The 27,069-nt window shown below is 43.8% G+C and overlaps 1 protein-coding gene across 1 annotated transcript in view; it reads left to right on the top strand.

The window, feature by feature from the left end:
* The window catches only part of SLC4A1AP (solute carrier family 4 member 1 adaptor protein), a 99,619-nt gene that overhangs the window by 9,065 nt on the left and 63,485 nt on the right, over positions 1–27,069 (top strand). The window contains exons 2-7 of the mRNA XM_069236228.1: positions 4,159–4,351; positions 6,926–7,057; positions 10,660–10,720; positions 15,051–15,190; positions 21,694–21,854; positions 23,165–23,234. Coding sequence (XP_069092329.1) covers positions 4,159–4,351; positions 6,926–7,057; positions 10,660–10,720; positions 15,051–15,190; positions 21,694–21,854; positions 23,165–23,234 — 757 coding nt within the window. The remainder of the gene's footprint in view (positions 1–4,158; positions 4,352–6,925; positions 7,058–10,659; positions 10,721–15,050; positions 15,191–21,693; positions 21,855–23,164; positions 23,235–27,069) is intronic.

The raw sequence follows: 27,069 nt of genomic DNA, 5'->3' as shown, positions 1-27,069 counted from the left end.
ATTTGAAATTCAGCTAATGTCCGGCAGCCAGCTTTGTCTGAGGCACCATACAAAAGCATGACCTGGCAAGTATAGTGGCCCGTCTGACTGTTGTACCTTGCGTGGTGTTTGACACCACCCGTTACCCCAGAGTCCATAATAAGTGTTTCTTGTCAGTCCGGATATGAGTTTCATGAAGACTGGTGATATCCACCCTGGAAGACCTCAGATCTTCAGCAACACAAATTTATTTGATCATTTAGTCCCTGAATGTTAATAGATACGATACATAAGATAGCCATAGCCAAAATTGTGGGCTACCCTAAACCTCACAGCACCATGGTGGAGGCTAAGAAAGGGATCTCTCCAGTCTGGACCATCCAAGCCACCTGTCTTACCAAGTTTTACCAAATAAATCGCAATATAATGACAATTTTACTTTGTCCTAATTTTATGGTGTTTTTTCACCCTCAACTTCCCCCACCACCACTTCATTGAACCTTCACAAAACTCAGCCCCAGGACTCCATAGCCCCTCAAACTCACCACAACCACCCTCCCCACCTCCCACGTCAAATGGCTTGGTCACATCATCCAAAATTGTCTGAATGATAGAGAAATGCACCCCCTCCCACATGAGAACCTCTGTCAAAGAAACTAAACTAAACCTTAAAAATTCACCTTAGTGCCACCTTGAATACACCCTTACTCTGTGCCCAGCATCCTATAATTCACAATCTTTGAATAGCCTGAAAATATTACACCTCTTGAGCTGAATACCCTACTCTGAAATCTTCATTGTGCAAGCGTTTAATCATTGCGTGAACCCCAATACGATATGGTACAAAACCACCCATAGCTCTGAGAGCTTCAAGACAAATTGTCTAGACTGCCTTAATCACTGAGCTAAAAATGCAGGTTTTTTTTTTTTACCTAAGCTTCCTTGTCTTGAAAAGGCTTGATTATTTGCCAAAGTCTCCATCGTTTCTCGACATTGCGTGATAAGAGATCTGGTTGTATTTTTAAAAAAAACATGACCAGTAACCCTGTGCTTCACATCTGGGGGTGCATTTTGAAAGACTACCTTCAGGATTAAATAATGCCCAAAAATACTATAATAGCCCTGGGCATAGTGCTGGGCTTAGAGGATCCTGAATTGATCCACTTCTGCTTCTGAAATAGAGGGAGGTACTTGTTGCACCTCTCGTCCCAGTCCCACCCGGGAATATCAGGGAAGGCTGCTTGAAAGAGTTTGATAATAAAGCTTCTCGCATCTTCCGCAAACCCCTCCTTGTTCCCAAGCACCCTTAGGATATTACATCTCTGCTGGTTCTGAGGGGCTTCTCTTGTTGAGACAGGCAAGATGGCGGCAGCTTGATTCAGCTGTTCACAGCACCCTCCTCTCCTCTGCGACTGCAGTTGTATGGGCATGATCGGATCAGCCCTGGGCATAAACGCTTCATAATTGCCCCACTCAAGGATCTCCGTGCGGTGTTGGCTGCTGGTGCAGATACAGTGTCCTCAAGCTGCTTCAAGGTCAGAGACACTCCCTTCGGATTTGGCCCGACTGCTGTGCTTTCGCGTGGGTTCTCGGGGACGATTGGAGCAGCTGGAATGGCGCAGAAGGTAAGAGTGGTTAAAGCTAGAGGGGTCGAAGGCGTAACACAGGCTACAGATTCTTCACTTGTCACTGTGGGGAGTTGGCTTGGCTGTAAGACTAGTGGAGGACCAAAGTCTAGACAAACGCACTGGCTGGGGCTGAGCCTGTGCTGGCGGTACCTGCTGCTTCTGGAGTTCCTGCCACTTTCATTCATTCTGCTACCTCCACCATCTCTGTTATCTCCGCCCTCGTTGGTTCACCCTAGGGCTGTGCAACACGCAGAGGTGTCTGCCTCCTTTCTACTCTGCATCCTTCTGGCCTTACCTAGCTGGTTGGGGTTAAACCCACAATTCTCGATGTGCTGAGGAGACAAGAGAGCGTGACTTGCGAACAAGGGAGCTTTGGTCCTGAGGCTGCCAGGGCTTGTAGTGGGACGGAGTCCCCCTCCACTACCACAGAGCCAAGGGCTGTCGGCTGACCGTGTTGAACCAGATCTGTTTACCCCAATATCTGGTATGAGCAGAGGAAGTAATTCAGCAGTAGTCTCGGGGGAGAAGTGTATTCCAGACCCTCTCTGCATGCGATCTTCTACTGTGTCCTCTCTTAGGAAAATCACCGAACCTACAACCTTGAAAGTTACTGCTCAGGACTCCATCCCTGGATCACCTAGTTAATCATATGAATGGTGACTGTGGCAGAGCTGTCGATTCCCCTAGTTCAGTACACTGGGTCCTTAGTGGGTTCAGCTCATGATTCACCACATGATTTAATTTCTGGTGTGACGCCAGGCTCATCCGGGTCTTCCTACTTTGTTAATCAAGGTAACATTCAAGGGGTGCCCCCGAATCTAAGCTCCACAACAGGTTGTAATCTAGAAGGGAAGGCCCTGATGTCCACTCCGGTGACAGTGCCACCTGGATGGTGGGATTATTGCGGGCATTAGCGGAGCAATGGCAGTCTCAAACTACACTAGAGAGACTAGTTTCAGGGACTCTTATTTCTGCATATTCACATGATAGTGACATTATCCACACTGCCTACGTAACCAGAAACGCCAAGCTTCCCATGTTGTTACAAGCATAAAGGAGACCAGCAAAAATAGACACCAGAGAAACGTAGACTTTCATAACGATGCTGTGGAACAATTCTTTTCCTTATCTGATCTCTCCAAGGAGTCAGGGTAGTGAAGGGTCTGATCAGAAGAGGAGGAACAGCCTTGACTCTGATCTAAGTGAACTAAGTTATATTACATCTGTGGCTAACGACTGGGCAGGGAACTCTGCCACTACGATTTACAGAGCAGCCTCAGGCAAATTTGGTCCAAGCAAAGATCTGAAATGGGATTACTTGGTGCCTCAACACCTACTCTCTGAACAGCCAGGTCCTGCAACTGGTGGTGCCCGAAATTCTCTGGGAGAATGGGATCACCCTACAGTGGAAGCTATCTATTCAGGCATTATGGCCAATGGAGAAGGCACCTGCATTGAAAGTAGGAGATCACAGGCCTTAACACGCAAATTGCAGGGCACCATTAGAAACATATCCAACACCTGCTCCAAGATAGCAAGATATCGGAGGTAGAGGATCAGACAGCTAGCCTCAAATCTTAAATAGTGTCAGTAAGGGAGAAATCTTCAGGCCCCGAGTCTCAGCTCGCTGATGTTCAGTGGGACTTGGCCCTTTCTTGAGTTCGATGTAAACCGACCCACTCTTTGTTTCATGAATCGCATTGCAGGAAATTGTACCTGCATTTTCTCCATCGAGTTTGAGGAAAGAATTATAACCTCCGAATCTCTATTTTCAGAAGTTCCACCTGCTAATGCGTCACCTTGTTGTTTCTAAACTGTATACATCCGCACGTCCTGAACTCCTTACACTTCACTTTCTCCAGCATTCATTAACCACCATTGTCTTTCTGTTTTTGATAAAAGGTCAATTGTGTGGTTTTCATTGTGCCTGGACGGAGTTCACGGAGTCCCGCTCTGCGGAGCTCCACGAAGTGCCCAAAAAACAGAGTATGTTAGGTCACACGTTCGTGCTGATTTCTAGCACCAGATGTTTGTCCCGTGCTGAAAATTCAGCACTGACGGCTCCCTGCGCAGCACAAGAGGGCGCTGATTCTTTTCTGCATTCGAATAGATTTTCTACTTGAGCAGCGGGTTCCTCAACTGGAACGTAAGGTTTGTCAGCGGGAGCGCTTTGGGAAATCTCGCTGTGAGGTAGTCTTGAGTAAGATTTCCCTTGCTCGCACTCGCCCACTCAGTGTTCGTCTTGGGTTCCTATTGGGTTAAAGGAGGGGTCAAGGCCATCTGACAGCAAAGTTACATGCTTATTAAAACTGTTTTTTTTTACAGCAGGTTTCTTGGTTTCACTTTGTTACTGAGTTCAGTTAGCTAAGAGGGAGAAGAATAATCGGGGGCTCCGGCCTTTCAACAGGATTGTATTTCGAGGCATTTTGCTACAAATTGTCATCATGAAACGTGACTCATTCCTGTGGAGGTGAGGCAGGGACTGATGAAATACTTTGGATCAGACAGATGTATTGATAACGGTAGGAGGTGACTGCCACTGTCTTTGCAGGGACCAGAAGACGATCAGGAGTCAGAGTCTGAGCTGTCGGTGACACAGCTCATTGAAGCCCGTCAGCGACAGCAGAAGCTCCAGGAGAAGATGTTAGGGGATGACTTTGATGCCGATCCACCGGAGGAAGAGATGGAAACACCAAATCCTGAAAGTGGCCCAAGCAATGAAGGTGGCTGTTCATGGGGAATGGGTAAGTGTCTCTTCTAGATTCAAGAATTTACCTTTTTTATTTTATTGCTTTCTCCTCAATTTCTTTTTCATTCCAAACCAGTTTGTTTCAGTGCCTGAGGATGTGCAAGTTTCTGAAATGTGTAAGAAACCAAGCAACATTATTTGACCATGTATGTTACTGGATTCTGGAAAAATCCAGATAGTAATCTGCATAGCTATAAACTATTATTTATGTATGGGCATACATCATTGCTGTTAAAGAAGACATTTATTTTTGTTCTTCATATTCATGAACATGTTTGTTCCTTTCCTCCCTTTCTGGTTTAGCATTTGAGTTTTTTGGTGCCTTGTCTTTCTGATGTTGAGTATTTCATGTCCTTTTTGACCCATGTTAGCTTATTTCTGCCCCAACATTTCATTCTTGCTGTCCTTCGTCACGGCATTTCAGTATTCTTGTCTGTGTCAATGGTTTTTAGCCTAAACACCAGACCAACCCTTCTTCTACTCACTGTAAAATGGGCCACTGTTTTGCATAGTCTTTGATAGACTTCTTTTTCTTCTTGTCCGGTGCTCTTTGCACCTCGTCCCCATAATTAAAACACACGTTTTCTGTGCACATTCTTTTGTTTATGCATGTCAGTGCTGAGTACAACGTTTTGATGGCTGCTTCACAACCTAAGAAGTGCAGCTGGGTTTTAGAATGCAGCCTTGCACAATAAATACCATTACAAATGCAATACAGTACAAATGGCCAAAAATGAATAGACAATATTACAATACCACTTACCAGACACTCCACACATGACGCCAATATATTTGTTTTTATTTATGCATTATATAGAAATAAATAAACCCAAATGGGTGTCGGAGCTCTTTAGATAGGAGCAATTACAGCAGAAAAGCCCCTTTGGTTCAGTTTGTTATAATTTACTGAGGTTAAGTTAAAAGTCAAGCAAAAAAGGAAGTTTTCCATCAAAAATGTTTATGTGGACATCGAGACATATAATGTATCCTTTCACTGGGTGGGAGTCACTGCCAACCCAGGCTCAACTGCAATCAGTGCAGTAGAGGACGAGGAAATTCTTGCCAGGATCCAGCAGTGTTACATTCCACCGTCACAACCACTTCAGGCTGACTCATGACATAAATTGATTTAATGGGAGATGCTGTCAACCTTCCTTGTAGATCAGGGGAATCTGAAGGGGTAATGAAGATCAAAGTCCAGGATTTATTCAGATGGGATCTGAGGTCAGGATGGAGTTTATGATAGTTAATGTGGCTAGGCACCCTTTTCCTTCTAACATTGCCAACATAATTTGCACATATTGTCCTGTGCTGGAACTAGCCCATATTTTGATGATCTAGTTGTTGTGGACTGCCTGAGGTAGGACATGACAGCTGCACGAGAAGGCACAAAGCCAAACAAGCTATTTCTCTCTGGTAGAGGACCCTCCTCTATGAGGAGTCTGAGCCCAATTGAACAAGGTGCAGCCGGGGTGCTGCACCAGGAGGGGGACAGAGTCCCCACGGAAGGAGGAGATGCACAGCAAACAATCAAGTGTTTCCAGGTGTAAAGACCTGAGTCAGTATTCCTGGAAATATTTTGTCATTAACCTGGTGTAGGAGCACTTAACATGTGAAACGGCATTCTTAATGACAGTGGTTATTGTAGGGACGTAGATCTACTGAAAACAATAGCAGAAAAATCGAAGTTACATTAGTATAGATGAGATCAAAGTAGAGTTGCTCATGTATGTAATGTACAAATATTGTTTTTGCGAAAACCAAACACTGCATATTACAACAACAGCCTCTCATATAGACCATCAGATGTGGTGATGGTCTGAGCCTTACCAGTTCATTCTAGAGGTAAATGTGAGACTATCTGTCCAATAACAAAAGCTTAGCAGAAAGTGGATCATGGAGCAGCATGGTTAAAAAAAAAAATACTCATTTTGGAATGGGCAAGTAGAAGCTCACACCTCTTCTCCATTGAGATGTTGTTGCAGGGCGTGAAGGGAGCTGTGCATAAAAGAACACTCTCACACATCACTGCACTTTTCACACAAGGCTACTAAATGTTGTTTTTTGTTTTGTTTTTTATAGTGTCAAGAAAATTATGTTTGTAAATTTGTGTTTGCTGTTTGTCCCAGTAGTTTATATTTATTTAGAATCGGGACGTGATGGCGACACAATGGAAAAGCCATATTCCTTAATATGGAAAACCATAGAATTGTAAGACTGTGTACTTTCTTTCTGACATGACTGTATTTTGCCTCACCTGTTACTCAAGTGTTTTCTTGCTCTGTTAACCCTCTGTGCTATTCAAAAAATGCATTTCTCTTCTTGCGCTTTAGGTTAACTGTTGCAATGACATAACTCGCAAAAATGCCTTCCATTTGTTCTAGTACATTGTTAGACTTTAGATTCCTTGAGAATTTGCCTTCTGTATCAGTGAGTCCTAGGGCTGTGATATATTAGCAATACCGAAGTTTTAGAAAACTTAGTTGTGGGCTATGCTTCACTTAATAAAACATCTCTCAGTAGTTCTGTGACCTCTGTGACTTCTTTCCCATGTGTTTCTGTTTTCCAGGTGATGATGCAATGGAGGAGGAAGAGGAAGAGGTGGTTGAAGAGAACCCAATTATGGAACTTCAAGAAGAGCATGAGGCTTACTATGTCAAAGATCCCAAGAAAGCCCTGCAAGGCTTCCTAGACCGGGAAGGTACATGCTAATACTTCTTAAAGTGCTGTTCAAAGCTGAAAATTCTTATGTGGAGTTCAAAATGCTTCAAATGCTGTTCTTTGTGGCACAAGTATTATAGAGTGTTGTGTCAAAATCCAGCAAATATACTTTCTTTCCTTAGTGTAGGCAGCTGTACCGGTAAAGCCCATTTTCTGTAATTCAGTTCTTCATAACATCAGAGAAAACCTACTCCCCATATGAACAATTTCTGTTCAGCATACACTACTTGAAGGAATTACTTACTCACTCTGAGCTCTCGACAGATTGCAGAATCCTAGATAATGAATACCTATTTCAGATCATGCATTTCAGAGGACACAAAATGTTGGATACCTTTCCAGTCTATCTTCTTCTCTAGACACAGTCCTTCTAGCGCTCCCATGGAAATGTAGAACAACTTCCTAACTCATGTCCATTTAGATAACTAATTCCTACTTGTCCCCATAGTTCTGTCAGTCTCTCACAGTACCTAAAATCCACTGATTCTGGTTTGCCCCCAACATTGTTATCAGAAGTGCTTGGGGGCTTTACAGGTGTATGTGTGACACTTTTGACGCCTACCCAGGACTCTTTCATATTACAGAAGTGGCCGCTGGTGTTTGTGTTGGTCCTTTGTAATACAGATGGTGCTGACGCACATGTAGTTAGTGACATCTCAAAGGGACATTCCTTCATTTGCATGGCGCCGGGAGATGTACAGAGTGTGCTCTGTGCAGAAGTGGTACACAGTTAACGCCACCCCTGATGTAGACCTTTGGAACCCCAGATATCCCCCTGCAGATGGGTGTAGTCACTTGGTGCTTTCGCCATCAAAGAGATCTCTGTCCTCCTTTCAAATGGAGACTGAATTGCCACCTGCATAGTGAAATGCAGACCAGCAGCTTTTAAAGGCCGTTCTCCCTTTCATTAATGTGCTGCGTCCAGGACAGACACAAGTTTGTGAATGCACTGAGGACATCATACATATTGTGATACAGTGCACTGACTTGGTGTGCACCCAGGGCACTCAGTTAAAAGTGCACAGCAGTGCATCCTCTGTGGAATATAGGCCCAGTAGTCCAGCCTTGTGCTAGTCCACCTCTTTCCGCAAATGCCCAAACCAAACCAAGCTCGGTACGATTGGAGCCTCTGATAGACATTTGCAGTCAGTGTCCACTACCACGTTCTGCAGGATTTTCAGCTTTAAGCCTTTGTCGGGCAGTTTTCCTAGTCGGACACTGACAGACTGCTTCAGACCGTTGGGCTGACGTGCACAAGGTACAGCCACTTACCAAAGGGGAGTGCAAATAGGAAATAACATTTGATCTGTCTGAAAAATAAAATTTGGTCTACTTGAAAGACGAGCCCTGAATCTCCACCTGCTCAGCACCCAACATCACCAATATCCCTTCTCTCCTAGACCTCTGTTAAAATATCTGCTCAACGGATCTGTGAAAATGTAGTTCTAGTCTACCCACTTAAAATAGACATGTCATTTTAAACTTGTTTTTATTTGTACCCTGTCATAAATGATACATTTGCATAGTGCTTGCCTTAGTGCATAGTATGTACTTGGAATAGCTTCGCTGATGAAGCGCTTCTTGAGACTGCACACATACTACTTGAAGGGTTCACTGAATGACCGTCTACTTGCTCACAAGGTGTACAACGAGCTCCTCGGATGACATGCTACGTAAGAATGCACACAGTGTGCTGGAAATGACCTGTCTTTGTTGATGGGTTGTTGACAGTCTTTGTTATCTTTAAAATGTAGTTTTAGTGTTACCCAGCGATATCAGATCATTCATTATCTTCACAGAGAAGACCTGTTGTAGAGAGTGGCTGAGAGGGTCTGGCCATTGTACTCTATCAAGATCTCTACCAAGACCTTTTACAGCTCCACAGGTCAATGATTAGGACACTCTTAAAACATGTTATTACAATTTGGAACAAAATTACCAAAGTGGAGATGGTACGAAAAGGGTCTACAAAAGAGTACGTAAATTGCGTAAGGCAGTCCAACCACATGAGGTTGTTCTCTTTTGATAACAGAGCAGGATGATGTGTGAACAGCATGTATGGGGATCTAAAGAGCAATTAAACATTTTGGGTGAAAGAACTGTCCTGTATCAAAACAAAGTTCAAATGTATGGGTATCCAAAGAGTGAAGGGCTTGCTTTATAATGGTAACCCAACAGACTATATAATAAACCCCTTTGGAACAGAAGTTTCAATCGCAGTCCGTGTTTTTAGAATCTAGTTTATGCATATCCCATGCAATGGCCAGACCCTCTCAGCCACTCTCTGAGCAGCATTACAGGAGTGTACGTGAGAGATCGCTCATGGCCTGTATATAGTTTGAGAAAGAAAACAATATGAAACGAAAGCAGGAAACAACAGTTCTATACTCAGGATATACATTGACTAATATAGCATTGTAGCTCATTGCCAAGAGCTGCAACAGTTGATATTAACCCTGCCCCAAGTTATAAGCGGAGCTGCTGACGAGGCCTCTACTGAAGGTGATGCTCTTTATTACCAGTTGTGCCCCAGCGACAAGTTATCATGGTATGTTACGACTTGTCATTTTCTGCAGTTGTTCTGCTAATGCTCATAAACATTCCATAAAATCTAAAACAAAGGAGTTCTTAATTCAAGGAAACAAATAGATTTCGATTCACAAAATTTGAGGATGAAAATTCTTACCCCATATAATGACACTATCTTCAGAAGAAGTTTCCAAGTTTAGGGACTTCTCAAAAAATTGCGGGCATTTATAATACGCCTAAGTATATTTTTAATGAAATTATGATTTGCCCTTTCTTGACATAGATGGGAGAATAACATTCAATATGTGGTTTCCCTGTGTGTTCTGATTTGCATCTTTATCCTTTTCAAAATCATATTTAGATAATTTACATGTTGGATGCTTTTCCATATTTTTCTCTCATGCCTTGAGACAAGCTGTATGCATTTTTATTTTCGAATTTGTTAGTAACGTAAGCAGACCAGACATATGCAGGCACAAGCTTGTGTTGATACATCAGGGTGATTTCATGAATGAATAGATGTATGACATGGTTCCCTGCGTAGACGGATGGATCATTCAATTAATAGATGCTTTTGGGCACACAGTTGGATGGATGAATGCATGGATGTGGCTGGACAGATTAGTGAAATTATATAGCTGGATGGATGGGTGAATCTATGATTGTGGGAGAGTGGAAATGTGGATCCATGGTTGTGGGTGGAATTTGCTCCTGTATGTTGATCTGTGTTTGCATGGATGCTGTCGGGTGCTGTTGTCTATCTGCATATGTGTTGTGTATAACCTCACCCTACCTGACACTCCCATAAACATAGAAATGATCATACATTCCTCTGCTGCTAGTAGTTACACTGGCTGTCTTGGTCTTGGGAATCATTTTGAGTCGATGTTGGTGCATACACTCAAAATATGTAAAATACTGAAATCGTGTATATTGTAAAACCCCTGTAAAAAAACAGCTAGTGAAGCACGTTGTAAGTTGCAGTTGCATATATTGAAACCTGGCGAGTTGTTTGTGAATAGAAATTAACCTATCTTCTCTTTATCAATGCAGGTGAAGAGTTAGAGTGTGAATATGACGACAAAGGGCACAACACCTGGCTCTGCAGGATCAGGTATACAGCTATGCGAAATTGACGTTTTTTCTCTGAAAGACGGATCAGCCTAGATATACTGCTAGCCCCTTAATATGGCCAGGAAGGATGCTGAAGTCCTCTCCTTGCTTTCACCTTATCGCCTTATTTGTCGTGTACACCCGAAGGCAAATATTTCGTAATAATTGGGATGTTTGATTGAACATTGTGCTGATCACACAATTTATTTCCGTATGTTTAAATATTAAGGATCTCTAACTATCCCACTAATGAAACATGGCTCTAGCCACGGCGCTCAATACATTTTCTCACAGCACTGATTTAAACATGGTCCACTCGCTGTGGTGAATATCCTGCATATGATAGTTGATACACCGATAAGGTTTTTAATTATTTCTTGTCGGCACCCAGGAATTCCTTGCTGCACTTAACATAGAAATATTAAAGACATACATTTAATCCATTAGTCTATGTAATCTCTCTCCCTCATTGTGGGTTGAAATACCATTGATTTGAAGAGTTTACACTAGCCCTGTTCATCCCAGCATCCCACAACCCACCCAGTGCATTCTTCAAAGGCTTCTCCACGTGTCCTCTGTATTTGGACTTAGACCAGGTACAGATAATCTCTGCAACTCCCCAACAGGATCCTCCAAAGTGGAGACCACAGACACTGTCTGATCATATCCCAAAGCTCCAATTGTGGAGGATTCAGAAAGTTCCTAAACCTTATGCTGGATTTTCCCATATAAGTTCCCCAGGTAATTTTAACATTAATAGAATGTTGAGGAAAGACCCTCATATTTAAAGACCACCATGGCTTAAATAATTTACTAAGACTATAGGAAGGAAGGGGGAAGGTCTTCAACTATCAAACATGACTCCTCCTCAGGTTGCACATTGGATACGGTATCTGCCTTGTGAATTACTGACCTCCTCAGAGGTCCTCAGAGGTCTTGTTTGGTACGTAGATTCTCAAATTTCTGACATGGCGAGTCTGTTCTTCAGTATTATGTCAGTCCTAAATTGTTTCCTATTCTACTTCAGCCTGATGTTTTGAATGTAAGTTATGTTCCCACTCAAGAAGAGATGCACAGTCCAACTTTGTAACACCAGATTTCTGGTTCTGCCACTTTAGGATGCCTGTTAAATTATCATGAAATCTAAATCAGGGAATAGTAAACACCCAATTCAAAAGTGATGATAACCAATGTATCTAGTGTCCTGACACATGAACAGAATACTCTGAGCTTATTTACTATGTGCAAGCAGATGAAACAGGAAGGTAAAACAATTTTCTTATGAGCCTGATCAGAGCAGTACTTGACTGTGAAATACATTTTGGCTATATGTATTGTACACTGTCCCAAGTGGATGTTTGTTTTGTGAATTCTTTCACTTGGAATGAAGACCCAAATTATAAACGGAGGCATCTTTCTTGATAAATAAAACAGATAACTTCAGAATGTGAGGTCTGTGACATTACTTTGTAATTTGTATATACATTTATTTCAGTCAAAATCCATATTGAGTAGAGGAATCTCATCTAGTTTTCCTATATAAATGTGGAACACCGAGAGCCATCCAGTGCTGGGAATGCACCATGGCCGGGCCATCCCTTCTGAATTACCCCACATTTCATTTCTTATAATGATGGCCGTTCAGCTTACAACTGACTTCATGCTTTTCACATGGATTGAGTAATATCCTAGAGCCAAAGGTCGTTCTTATGCTCCAAAAAGTTCATTTTTACTGGAGTTAAAGAGCCCTTGGGTAAAACATCACAAAATTACCCCTGACAAGTCGAAAAGGCATCTGCTTCAACAGCAAAACATTTCTTGGTGCTTAGAGACATTGAAAATATAAGCAAGGGTTTCAGCATAGGAAAAAGGTACGATTATTTTTCATAAGGCTCCTACTGTATCACATGAAAATAGTCAGAAAAGACATAGGCCTTACCTTTAAATGAGGCTCACCCTCCTATCCTCGTGTTGTATTGCACACAGGAAGAGGATTCACAGTTCAGCCTTGTCAGATAACAACCTGTCTCTCCACAAACAACACATTGAGGTAACAGTGGGGAAAGATTTAAGACCAATATTAGCCAGACTAGCCATGTGGGGAATTTGACTCCTGGTTGGCATATAGGGCTTCCTCAGGTGCGGTGCTCAGTAAATCGCAGTATTGCTCTCCTTTATGTGGTACAGCTTGAGATGAAGGAGTCATATTTATTGAGACTCGCCACTTTCTTAAGAAAGAAAAAGTTTTTACCAGCATTGCCACATGTCTTCCATGTATGAAAGATGTCTTTAAATCTTTTTCATAGCCAGGTAGTGACACACTATGGTTGAGCTGGAGTGGCCTCCTGTGCCACAAGACCTGATTTCTACTGCAGCTCATGAGGTGCTAAACTCTGTAATTTTTAACAGCAACTCATAAATGGTCAGTGGATCCTAACATAATCACTCAGTGGCCTCCAAACAGGAAGTGCAAAGATCTAGATTGTGTGGGAAAGAGAAGGTTGAGGCTGAGCGAGCTAGGACATTTTGACCGGCAACCTTAATGCTATTCACAAAGAGATATGCATTTCAACAATCGGAGAATATTAAATAACTTCTACAACATTTGTCTTAGGAATGCAAGAGTAAGATTCATTGTGAAGGATGGAAAGCTTGAATCTTACACCTATAATGATGTGGCTGCCATGGTTTACAGACAAATGGCCATAGGACTCGTGCTGAGGCGGTGTGCATGGCTGTGAGTTTCTAGCTTCCGCTCAGCGGTACAGCCTCACATTCTCAACATGCGCTTTAATCTAGAGCATTTCATTAACCAGGGGCTAGATGATACCCCTGCAAGAATGAAGTGGGACACAAATGCCCCAAAATATGGCTGCACTGTTGCAAAGGATATTTTTGTAATCGAGGGTGCACTTTTGATACATACGGAACTCCAGGGCTGCCATGAAGAAGAAGAAGTCCAAAAGATTAAGATCCAGTCTTACAGAAGTGACAGTGCCTTTCATTTATTCCTTTGTATTTTACACCATGAGCCTTTTCTAATACGAAGCAGGAAATATATTTAAAAAAAACAACTGAGTCTGAGATCTGTAAACGATGAGACTAATCAGATAACTCTACACTAACACATTTATATTATTTCACATATCGCTTCCAACATTTCTTTGTTCTCATGTAGTAAATGTCAGCATCTGTACTCTTTATTTGAACAACAGAGGTCAAAACAGTTTCAGTAACTTCTTCCAATATCACGCCCAAAGTAATTCAGCTTCCATTTCAAGTCCCATGAAAATATGTGCAATAAAATCACCAAGATAACCACTTTCAATCTCCGACAATCTTGTCTTGCAGCACAAGGTAAGGACTGTTACTACAAGTATTCAAATTATTAGGCACGAGCATCAGTACTATACTTGCTGTTCCCAATTGTAGGCTAAGGGCAACACCATGCAAAGCATTTCTACCAAAGATCAGAATTCTCAAAGTCAAATATTCCTGTCCGACATGCTACTATCATCTTACTGTTGCCATACTTAGGCTTGATAAGTCAAAATCCGTAGTACTTTACCTTTAAGTATGGTAAGTAATAGAGCAAAGATATACAAAGCAAAATGGACTCCAGTGCCGATTGAAGCCACAGTGTCCCACAACTATTACTCTTTAGTATCATTATGATGGCATTTCTAAAGAAGACTAGAATCAGAGTGTGAGTAAACTAGATTATAAGCACAATATGTGTTTTTTATGGTGCACTTGTTACATCAGTTACTACACAATGTCAGGAACAAACAATCTCATGATAGCTTGTAGAGTATGCAGCATTGTAGATTTCGAAAGATGTCACCCCGTGTCACTCTGATTATACATATGGTAGATCTCAGAAATGTTGTCGATCAATGCTCATGGTGCTCTTTTGATGATCTGAATCTAAAAGTGCTTCAAGCTGCAAAGCTATTGATACAGATAATTAATGTTTTCCTTTCTGGAAGTGCTGCCTCATTTCAGGATACGCTAGAATCTACGTGAAGGCCAACTAGATGTACGTGTGTAAACCATGAGTGGAACGATGCCAGTCATCTTTGACTCATCCTTGGACTTCACACTTAACAGTGCATGTAAGCACTGACATCATGAGGAACAGTTTGTGGTGCTGGACACACACTAGGTCTTCTGGTCCAGAGACCTTGTGATAACCTGTAGAAGTCAGTCTGCCAGCACCTGTACTCCCTGTTGCCTGATACTTAAGCTGAGATCAGGAGTTCTATTCAGCTTCAAGAGGGAATGTCTGAGGCTTACGTGTGACAGTTCATCTCTTTCTTTGTTCTGTGCAGGTTGCCTGTGAATGATTCACTGGGGAACCAGTTGATTGCAGAGGCCACGCTCGCAGGAAAGAAAAAAGAGGCTATGGCTCAGTGTGCCCTGGAAGCCTGTCGGATACTGGACATGCGAGGATTACTACGCCAAGAGGCAGGTTCGTACCCAGACCTATTTTATACTTGACTAGCAGAGTAGAAGGGACAAAGTTTGTGTGCATGTTTACGCATAAATCAGAATGCTGCTATGGAAGTAGATGGGTTAGTGTTAGAAATTGGGTCTCTAGTTGGCAGAGGTACACACCCATGTCCAAGTAGGGCCCACAATACTAGTCAGGGGAAGTCACAGCACAATCCAGTTTATCTTGTGCCCACCCTCTGGTAGCTTGGCACAGAGCAGGCAGGCTTAACTTAGAAGGCAATGTGTAAAGTATTTGTGCCATAACTCATAAAGTAACACAGTTAAAACACCACTAACATACACCACATAGTTTAGACAAACTAGATAATATGTATCTGAATAAAATAAGATTGGAATGATGAAAATCCAATGTACACAAGCAAAGTTAGGAATTAAAAAAAATTAAATCTCACGAAAGTGCTCAGAAACACAATCGTTGACGAAGTCCTTCCCAATAATCCGACACCACAGGCGCCGGTCACAGAGTCGTACTGACCTGTAGGCACAGTACCTTTGAAAACAAAGAAACAAAGACGTTGCAGAGTCGTGGAGATAAAGCGTCCCTGGAGCCGGTGCTGCGTTTGTCCCTTATGGCATCTGGGGAGGTGAGGGGTCGGTTCCATACTGCAAGGCAGGGGAGGCGAGGCGTGGGTTCCGTCCGGTTGCACAGGGAGTTGGTGCGGCATCGGTGGCGAGGCAGCAGTTCCTTGTGACCCGGCGAGGTCGTAGAATCCAGTTGGTCAAGACGTGATGAGTCGACTTCGCAGTGCTGTGTTTATACTGCGTGACATCCGAGGCGTCGCGGCATCGTCGGACTTGTGTTGCATGCAGCGGGGTCCATGGAGCGGGGGATGCTCCAGCATTGGTCTGGCATTGCTGAAGTCAGAAAACTAGCTGGAAGCTAGTAGGTGAAGTCTTTTTATGGCCTGATACTTCAGAACAGGAGGCAAGCTCCATCCAAGCCCTTGGAGAGCACTTTTGAGGAAGGCAGATTCTTTCCAGCAAGGTCAGAGGCCAGCAGGGTAGCAAGCAGGGCAGCAGTCCTCAGCAAAACAGTCAAGATGAGTCCTTTGGGCAGCCAGGCAGTTCCTCTGACAGGGTACAGGTGTAGATCTAGAAGTGTCTGATTTGGTGGGGTCAGAGACCCAGCTTATAGATCCGAAAATGCCTTTGAAGTGGGGGGAAACTTCAAAGAGTGGTTTTGAATTAAACAAGTTCCCCTTTTCGCCGAGTCCTGTATGCCAGGATCCCCGTGGGGGGTTATCAGTCCTTTGTGTGAGGGCAAGCCACTGGGCTTTGAAATGTAGGGGAGAGCCCCTCCACTCTTTCTGCTCAGGGAGACCCATTCAGTATGCAGATGAATCCCAATGTGACTGCATGTCCTGTGTTTATGTTTGGTAGGGTGAAATGCACAAGGAGAGCTGTCAACCCGCACAGACCAGATGTAGATTGGAGGCAGGGCTGTGGGGCACAGATGGCAATAAGTGCAGAGAAATGCTCACTTTCTAAAAGTGGCATTTCTAAAATAGTAATATTAAATCCAACTTCAACAGTAAGCAGGAGTTTCTATTACCATGCTGGCAACACTAAACATGTCAGGGCTACTCCTTTCAGAACAGAATCTACCACTTAAAAGTACATGAGGGCAGTTCTAGTGCTAGTCTATGGGAGCAATAGGCCTCACAGTAGTGGAAAATAAATGTATGAGTCTTTCACTTCCAGGACATGTAAAACACATAGGTACATGTCCTTCCTTTTACCTACATAGCACCCTGCCCTATGGGTTACCTAGGGCCTACCTTAGGGGTGACGTATATGTAGCGACAGGGGAGTTTAAGGCTTGGCAAGTAGTTTTAAATGCCAAGTCGAAGTGGCAGTGAAACTGCACACACAGACCTTGCAATGGCAGGCCTGAGACATGGTTAAAGGGCTACTTATGTGGGTGGCACAATCAGTGCTGCTGACCCACTAGTAGCATTTAATTTACAGGCCCTGGGCACATGTAGTGTACTTTACTAAGGATTTGCAGGTAAATTAAATATGCCAATTGGGTTGGACCCAATGTTACCATGTTTAGGAGAGAGAGCACATGCACTTTAGTACAATCAGTATTCGTCGTAATTTAGAATCAATGTTAGTCTATATAAATGTGTTATATTGACTAACATTGATTCTAAATTGGCTCATTGATTCTAAATTGGCTCATTGATATATACATGAGGTTTTTTGATAACTTGTGTTATATTGACTAACATTGATTCAAAATTACGAAGAATGCTGATTGTACTTAAATGTTTGGATAACATCTTTGGTTGTTATCTTTGCTAAGTTTTGTATGGGGGGTTTCTTAGCTTCAACACCGTCTGATTAGATTGAGGTAATAATTTTATAGATCTAAACCGACCTATTGATAGTTAATGTCACATGCACTTTAGCACTGGTCAGAAGTGGTGAAGTGTGCAGAGTCTTAAAATCAGCACAAACAGGGTCAGAAAAATGGAGGTGAGGCAGGCAAGAAGTTGGGGGATGACCACCCTAAGGCTGTCAGGTCTAACATGTTCACTCCCCCTCCCCCAGCTGAAATTGGGGAGAGCTACCCAACCCCTTGAGAGCTCTCATCACTAAGGCAGAAGAATCTGGAGAGACCATCAGCATTGGCGTGGCCAGTACCTGGGCGATGGCCCATCTCAAGAGTTTTAGATTTTCACCCCTCATCTGCATGAGCCATTTGAGGGGCCTGTGGTCTGTCTGAACCTGTAAGTGAGTCCTAAACAGGTAGGGCCTAAGCTTCTTCAGTGCCCAGACCACAGCAAATGCTTCTCTCTCAATGGCACTTCACCTCTGTTCCCGTTGAAGTTACCGCCTACTAATGAAGGCTACCGGTTGGTCTAGGCTCTCCTCATTCAACTGTGCTAAGACTGCCCGATGCCAAGCTCTGAAGCGTCTGTTTGCACGATGAATTCCTCGGGACCCTGAGCACAGGCGCTGTGCACATGCCTTCCTTGAGAGAATCAAAGGCTTTCTGACAAGCCTCTGTCCAGATCACCAACCTGGGCTGCTTTTTAGAAGTCAGCTCAGTTAAGGGGGTCACAATGGTGCCATATCCCTTAACAAATCGGTGGGAGTAACCAGTGAGGCCAAGGAAGGCTCTCACTTGTGTTTGGGGTTCAGGTGGTTGCCAAGCCATGATTGTTTCAATCTTGGCTTGGAGGGGCTGCATCTTGCCATCACCTACTAGGTGTCACAAGTACACCACGGAACCCTGCCCAGTCTGGCACTTATTGGCCTTGATTGTCAGTCCTGCCTGTTGCAGGGCATGGAGCACCTCCTGGAGGTGAAGCAGGTGTTCCTCCCAGCTGGCACTGTAGACGGCAATGTCTAAGTAGGTGGCACAGAACGCCTCTTATCAGCCAGGACCCTGTTAACTAACCGTTGGAGGGTAGCATTGGCATTCTTCAAGCCAAAGGGCATCACCTGGAACTGGTAATGTCCCTCAGGGGTTGAGAATGCTCACCTCTCTTTTGCCCCCTCAGTCAAGGTGATCTGCCAGTACTCTGATGTCAAATCAAAGGTACTGAGGAATTTGGCAGCGCCTAGCCTGTCAATTAGCTCATCAGCTCTGAAGCTGGGGTGTGCGTCAGTCTTAGTGATTGAGTTGAGACCTCAGTATTCCACACAGAACGGAAGTTCTGGTTTGGCGCCCGGTGGGGCAGCCTTAGGTACCCACACCACTGGGCTGGACAGTGGACTGTTAGAGGTTTCAATCAACCCTAAATCTAGCATCTTGGCAGCTTCCTCCTTGATGCTGTCTTTTACTCTCTCTGACAACCTGTACATTTTGTTCTTTACTGGGGGACTCTCTCCTGTGTCAATATCATGGACGCACAGGGGTGAGAGAAAACAGGGAGGAGGACTGTTCCAGTAACTGGTAACAGTCACCTCGCTGGTCTAGGGTCAGGGAGTCGGAGAGGTTGACACCCTCCACTGACCCATCACTTTCTTGTGCAGAGAGGTGGTGTGTTACTAGGAACATGCTGACTTCAGACGTTTCAAAGTGAGGCTTTAGTCTGTTTAAATGGAGCATCGTTAAGGGGTTTCTAGGGGTCTGGAGGTCCACTAAATAGGTGGCCTCCCCCTTACGCTCCTTTATTTTGTAGGGGCCAATCCAGCGGTCCTGGAGAGCTCTGGGCTCTACTGGTTCCATGACCCATACTTTGTCGCCAGGTTGACACTGCACCAGAGTGGCCTTCTGGTCATTCCAGCGTTTCATTATCTCTTGACTGGCCTCAAGGTAAGGTTGCTTTTAGCCTTTTTCCAGAAGGAGTGCATCTGGTTGCAGAGGGCCAACTTATACCTAACCACATATGAGGAGGGTGGGGGCTTCCTGGGAGCTTTCTCCCATCCTTCCATGGCAATTCTTAGGGGCCCCCTGGCAGGGTAGCCATAGAGAAGCTCAAAGGAACTGAACCCTACCCCTTTCTGGGGCACCTCTCTGTAAGCAAAGAGAAGGCACGGCATGAGGACGTCCCACTTACGCCTCATGGCCTATATGGGCTATCATAATAGGAGTGTATTCCTGTCAGAAGGGAGGAAAATACCCAAGTCCCTATTTTAACATGACTAAATTAGAAGCAAACTAGTATCCACATATATTCACAGGGATTATTTGAAGTAGGGTGAGGGTTAGTATTGTTAGTATACCAGAGAGGAGGATTGCTATCCAGGCATAGTCCTGCTTCAGTAGGGGTATTAGTACGTAGACCACTCAGCCACCAGACGACCACTCTGCAGAAGATATGCTAAAGGCCAAGCATAGATTGTCAAGTTAGTATCCTCGACCTTTAAGAACATAATAGAAACAGGAGGACAACAGCAGAACTATTGAGCAGCATAGCAGTGGGCCTTGGCATTGTCATTGACTAGACATCAGTGATGCATGGGATAGGTTAGTAATTGCTTAGGATTTGTGTATTTTTGATAAAGCATATGATAGTGGATGTGCTGGGGTGCAGATTTCCATAACTGCAGGTTTAATAGCTAGAGGCAAACACATTGATTCCCTATCGGGACTCTGTTCTGACTACAGGGATCAGAGTTAGTTACTGGGTGTTTCTGCTATTTACTACAGGGTTTGCAGAGCCACAGATAATATTGGTAAGCCAAAAAGTGTCAAAGGCTCCTATTTATGACTGGACTCTGTCAGGGTAGAAAGGTGCAGCTGTCCAGTAGGTGACTGTGGGTTATAAATCAGGTATATCACAATCAGTTCTTAATAAAGGAGTTGCAGGTTGGAAAACACTCTCTGTTGAAACTGGATAACTCACTGAGCTATATACCATGTTAATTCTAAGTGACTAATAGTCTGAAATCTACTTCATGAACTGTAAAAAGTGTCAACAATCAGGTTCTGTGCTTTCTGCAGCTTTTTTATTGTGTCTTCTTTACCAGACAGAATCATGGAGCCTGCCTCTTGGCCGTTCGCTTCAAACATAGCTCTGTTTGGTTTCATTTATACAGCTATGTTTATGGCATCTGTTGCTCTCTAGAGTCCTAACAATGTATTCGCTCAAGGGGGGAACTGCAAGTGTGAGTAGCTAGGCATCAAGTGAGCTGTCTTGTGCAAATCTCTCAATACAGCGTTATTTTATACCTGAGTCTCTAAACTCCTGGAGACTGAGGCATTGTAGCGCTTCAATTGGGTCCGGCAGTAAATCACATATCCCAAACTGATTATAAGCCAACCGGTTTGCCTTAATCCTTCAAAAATGGAGATAGCTCTCTTTGGCCAAGTTGATTTGAATGCTCACCTTTTCATTGATCTCCAGCCACATGCACCGTTGTGCTCCTCCTGAAAAGGTCTGTAATCAGTCTTCACTTTCAGCACTACCAGAAAATCAGTGCTAACACCAATACTGCACTGCTTATCACTCCCCCTGTGCTACACCTGCCATCTTGGTGGCCCTGGTTGTGGTGAATTGGCCACACCTACATTGAAGCTACAGGACTCACAAAAACTATGCTACTTGCTTCATGTTCGACTAAAAAAACATTATCTCAGTGGCCTCCATCTCTGCACTGGCTTCCAGTCAAGGAGTGTACAAACAAAGTTATTTTCCATACCCACTAGGATTAAATAGGTGCAGCCCAGACTGCTTCTTTAAACTGTTCACTGGATGCCTAACATCTGCTCCCTAACGCTGCCTGTTATCTGTGAAACAAAGTACGGATGCTGCAGTGGTAGATCCTAGACGCAAAGGAAATCTTGGTACTCACCCATTCATGAGCACAGGGACCTCAGTATTGCCTGAGGAGACTCTTGGTACAGCAGGGAGCGCCCTGAAAGGCTGTTGTGTCCAATAGGATTCTGTCAGCAGGGCACATTTTCTCTCAGTTGGAGTACCTCTTCCTGATAAGGTAAGAAGGTATGACTGAATATGTTCAGTCACGTTTTATTTTTTGTATTTTCTTCTCTTCCTTTAGTATCACGGAAAAGAAAATCTAAGAACTGGGAGGAAGAGGACTTCTATGACAGCGATGATGACACTTTTCTAGACCGAACAGGTGCCGTTGAGAAGAAGCGCATTGACAGAATGAAGAAAGCAGGATGTTTAGAGGAGAAGCCAGAAACGTACGACTCGCTGGTAAGACATGTGTAAAAGAAGAAGTGTAAGTCTCTCACTCGTGGCCCCAAGTGTATTGATTTATTTATACTGTTTTCCATTGCACCATATGTCAACTCGCAGCAATTTCAAAGGATGATTACCTTGGTTTGCACCCATTGTTAATGGTTTAGGTGTGGGATACAATGTCTTGTGTACTATTGTTAAAGGGGGACATTTTAAACTTTCCAGTTCGGGGTGAGTGAGGGAAAAATGAAACAGCTGCGTGTTTTTAGTACCTGTCCATCAAGGTAGGTACTGCACATTAACTCCATTGACACTCTGTCCCCTGTCACCAGTCAAACCGCACACCACTGTGACTCGGCCAGTGCTGTTCTTCTAACAACAGAATTAGACAACATGTATGTCATTGTCTTTTTGAACTTACCTGCAGCTGTTTTCATGGCTTATCACATGCGCCACGGGATCTAAAAGTATGTTTGAGTCTGATTTTCTTCTATTTCCACAAAAATGCACTGAACTCTCAATCACAGGACTTGGGCATTGGAGGAGGAAGCAGCCGCCAGCAGGTGGCAACCATGGGGCCCTACTGTGGAGGCTCTGCCAATAGAGAGGGCGGTGCCTGAGATAGCGCGCTGATCCTGCTCCCCTCTGTCCTTTCCGCTGCACCTTTGACTCCGGACACGCAACACTCCCTACCTTTACGTACTTACCAGCATTCTCCTCTTTGCCATCTGCCTCTGCTTGGGTGTTCTTTCTTTTCCAGTACAGGAAGATGAAGTTATAAGTGATAGTGTGACCTCTCTGTGTTGCTGATTGTTGCACAGCTAAGGGAGACACAAAGGCATTCTTTAGCATGTTCTGCTCCTATGTGTGACGCTTGCTTGCACTGCCCCCTGTCTGTGTTTTACGTACTGTGTATTAGAAAGTAGGAGCTGCTGCTTTCAATTATGACCTTTCTTGACAGTGTCACTTTATTTTATCCTGCTAATGACAGAACTCTTGAGTTCCCAATTCCATGCTTGTGTAGTTCATTCATTCCAATTTGTTCTTTTTCTGTTGGTACTTTTGGTCCTCTTGCTGAAAGTACAAATTCATGTTCCAGAGCACAGGGATAAAAACGGAATTATGCATGCAGCTCCTATGTGATTTTACTCTCCGATCCTTGAGTTTATACTCGTGCTAGTTCATTTCAGAATCTCTATTTCTGCCATCAAGCATCAATTATCTGATGGGAGAGCTTTAGTTTTTTTAAGTGCTGTGTTTTCTTCAAACAAAGGCTTTGAAAAGAATTAAGACTGTTCATTGATGAAGTTTGTCTTACCCTGTAGGTGTCTAAACTTAATGAGGTGAAGTACGAACTGGCTGAAATAAGCGAGAAACTGAAGCCCTCCAGAACAGGTTTGTAATTATCTTGTTGATCTAATGCTGTACTGTAAGGTACCACTGTGTTAAATGTGCCCATTCTTAACTTGACAATAGCGTGCACTCATGTTGTACGTTCGCATTACACTCCTAGGTGGTTTCAGAAAGCCAATCTCTGTTTTTGTGAGATTTGGATTGACCTTGTTGTACATAGCTAGCAAAAACTTGTCCAACAGATAGGGTTAAAAAGAGAAAGCAGCTCTTTCTAGGTTGAAATGATGTTCATTATGTAAATGTTGCTTAGTCATTTTATGTATGTAGTTAGTACGGGCCAGGATTATCATTAAACAAGTCATGCAAGTAGGAAGAAGACTTTGTGAAGATGTATCTTTGGCTTAGCCATTGGACATGAGTGAACCTACATCAGCTAGAGTTATGAATGAGGACCATGTGGAATGTTGTTCTCCAAATGACATTTCTTTTTCTAATGCTTTTCTGAATGCAGAATCCAGAGTCAGTTGGCACTAGTTCAGGCAAAGTGACAATTGGGCAAGGAAATTATATTTATAAGCTTTGCTCTAAGACATAAGAATTATTAGCTCCCAAGCGATTTGTTAATGGGGACTTCTGGCATGAGGGGATATTTATTACACTTGCCATATGCAACTATGTCAAAAGCAGACTGTGAAGTTGAGAAACTCCAGGGAGAGTGGGGTTATTCCCTCACCACGTATGAGGCATTTTCCTGAGATTTTGGGGCACTCACATTTTACTTGACAGCATCCCGTGTGTGTACGGTTGCTGCTCACTGGTATCCGAGGGCCACAATAAAGATGTATACCAGTTGGATAAACAAGTACTCTTTATTTTTAGCAGGGCTGCTCAATCAAGGATTACTCTAGATGATGTAGGGGGTTACTATTCCCAATCAGTGCACTTACGCCACCCATTTCCCTGCTGCCTTACCACGTCTGTCACAGAACACTCCTGAACCTGGCATTAGGTGGACCCATCCTTGTGGAGAAGAGTCAGTGCTGCGTACGGGACGGAAAGGAAGCCACAACTCCAACACTGAGGGCATTCTGGGAGGGACACTTGCTTTTCCATGACTCACCTGGGTTTGATTGAAAATTGCAGAGCCAAGTCGAGGAGTAGATTACACCATGGACAATCAGCTGTAACAAGAAAGGAATGAGTGACCTAATGGACGTATAGCAACCTGTGGAGGTGGGAATCAGCCCCCCTATGAGACTTATATCATTCCTCGCCCTGCTTTACCAGAAAACCAATCAAAGGAGAAGGTGGTATTCCACACTAGGGAGACATCCTTAGTCCCACAAAAAACCTGCAGCACTTACACGGTACCAAGAAGACACAGAAACAGTGACTGACCTTCTTTCTTTTTTCAGGCAAATAAAAATGGGTTAACTCCATCATGTCCTGTAGGCAAAACTCATGGTAGGGGAGAAACTCTCGAAGCAGTAATGGGATTCTTGGATGACTCAACTTTCCTTCCTCAGACTTAAATAGGTAGTAGGGGGGAGTAAAGGAGAACCTTTTCCTCGTGTACTACAGATATAATGGAAAGTTTCCCAGCCCAAGGGAGCAACGGCTGAGGACTCTGGGAGCCTTACTGAGAACTGCAGAAGGAGCTGCTAGAGCTAGAATACACTACTGGGCAAGAAGCAATGCTCCCAAACACCTTCTGCGTAATGCATAAATATACCCCTGAAAATATTTTATTCATCTATCTCTGTCTTGCTGAAACACATGTGGCTATTCAGAAAAAGGAGCATTTTAAATGTGATAACCATAAAAACCAAAAGCACCTTTTGCTCAACATCTTTATAGCTCCTCTGCAATAAATGCTGCACAAAGAGTACTCTGATAGTGTCACCCCTGAAAATAGGGTTAGAGACACAGGATAGTCACTGCAGTCAAGTGATCAGTTCCCTTTGCTAGTATCTTTGACCAGTGTTGTGGAACAGTGGAAACTAATGGGCTGCGTCCTTTTGAATACCCGAAAGCTACCATACAATTATATTGTTGCAAGTGAACACACGAGACAGGTAGCATTCTTAATAACCTCTGATGACACAAGTAACCACTGGCTACTGGAAAGTTTAGAGTTAGTCTTAACTGTAGCTTCAGCCGCTGAGATCTCTCACTCCATAAGCTCTAGTACATTTGTCTAAATTGTCCCAAAATCAGGGTGACCTCATCTAACCTGCATGACTGGAGATGAAAAAGGAAAAGTATATGGAGAGCGCAATAAGTACAGCCTTCCCTTTGAAAGTGACCAGGCAGGTCCACAACACAGCTAGTACTGCAGCTTCCACTAGGGCTGCTGAATAGTGGTGCTCTCGTAGCTGTCAAGCTGTCCTCATTCAGGTCTATTCTGTAAGCTGGATGTTAAGCAGTTTTCCCCAGGAATCTGGGGCCAGATGTCCGAAATTCCGGCATTGCGACTCGCAATTTGCAAGTCTGGGCGACTCGCAACTTGCGACTCGCAAACCCGGATGCTGGATGGTGTCCCTGACACCATCTGCGAACCGGAAGGGGGTCGCAAAGGCCCACCTCATTAATATTAATGAGGTGGGTCGCAATTTGTGACCCCCTTGCGAGTCGCAGCACTCACAGGGATGGTGGCCTGCTGGAGACAGCAGACCACCATGTCTGTGACTGCTTTTTAAATAAAGCAGTTTTTTTGTAATGCAGCCCGTTTTCCTTAAAGGAAAACGAGATGCATTACAAAATGAAAAATGAAACGTTTCAGTTTCATTTTTTCAGAGCAGGCAGTGGTCCATAGGACCACTGCCTGCTCTGAAAAAATGGGTTCAGGGCCATTCACAAAGGGGAAGGGGTCCCCTGGGGACCCCTTCCCTTTTGCGAATGGGTTACCACCAGTGTGACACTGGTGGTAACTGCGAATTGCTTTGTGAACGCGGTCGCAAAGCAATCCTACATCGCGATGCAACTCGCTAATAGGAAGGGGAACACTCCTTCCTATTTATGACTCGCAGTCCCATTTTGCGAGTCGGTAACCAGGTTACCGACTCGCAAAATGGGACTGGGCATCGCGATGTGGCTTTTGCACCTCACAAACAGCGATTTCCGCTGTTTGCGAGGCGCAAAAGCCTTGCTACATCTGGCCCTTGGTCTCTCCTTCTGGTACATGCAGTCCATCTCCTTTTCAAACAGATGGGCCTTTCTTCTCTTTAGAGCCCACAGCTTCAGGGTGACTCTGCAAGCTCTCCCAGACGTTGCTAAAACCTAGAGAGAAAGACATAGAGGCAGGGTGACACTATTGTTCTACTATCTTCCTTCATGACACAAGTGCAGAAGTCTCCTCAAATGTCAGGTCAGTGAAGATGAACTAAATGCTGGTTGAAGGGGCCAGGACCTATACCCCTCTAGTGGTCAGGCCTTCTTGCCAGAGCCTTCCGGATGGTCTGGCACATTAGAAAGTTTGTGGGCGCCTCCAGTCCTGCATTCTGTTCCTGGCCAAATTTTGTGAGTTTCCTACAAGTGTCCACCCTAAGACCAGATTAGACTCTCTCCTCTGTGTGATGTTGTGGGAAGCTGGCTCTTTATATGCTATATCTAAAATAAGATATATATTGTACAAAGAGTCCAGGGGCTTGCTCTAGCAGTCCCAAGGTGCTCTTTTTAGGGAGTAGTGTGGTCGAGCAGTGTTAGGCTTATCAGAGAGGAGTGTTAAATATCTGCAAATACACAGAGAGTTAGTAATTGAGACACACAGCTCAAGAAGGAGATCCACACCAACTTACAAAAATAACCAGTAGCTTTACATATGTATAGGCACCAGAATCATTACAATGAAGTAAGTATGTTTTGCAGGAAAAATCGT

The sequence above is a fragment of the Pleurodeles waltl genome, chromosome 5 (assembly GCF_031143425.1).
Source record: "Pleurodeles waltl isolate 20211129_DDA chromosome 5, aPleWal1.hap1.20221129, whole genome shotgun sequence".
In the NCBI taxonomy this organism is placed as follows: domain Eukaryota; kingdom Metazoa; phylum Chordata; class Amphibia; order Caudata; family Salamandridae; genus Pleurodeles; species Pleurodeles waltl.
The sequence above is the reverse complement of the archived record's forward strand: the minus strand, read 5'-3'. Positions and strand labels throughout refer to the sequence as shown.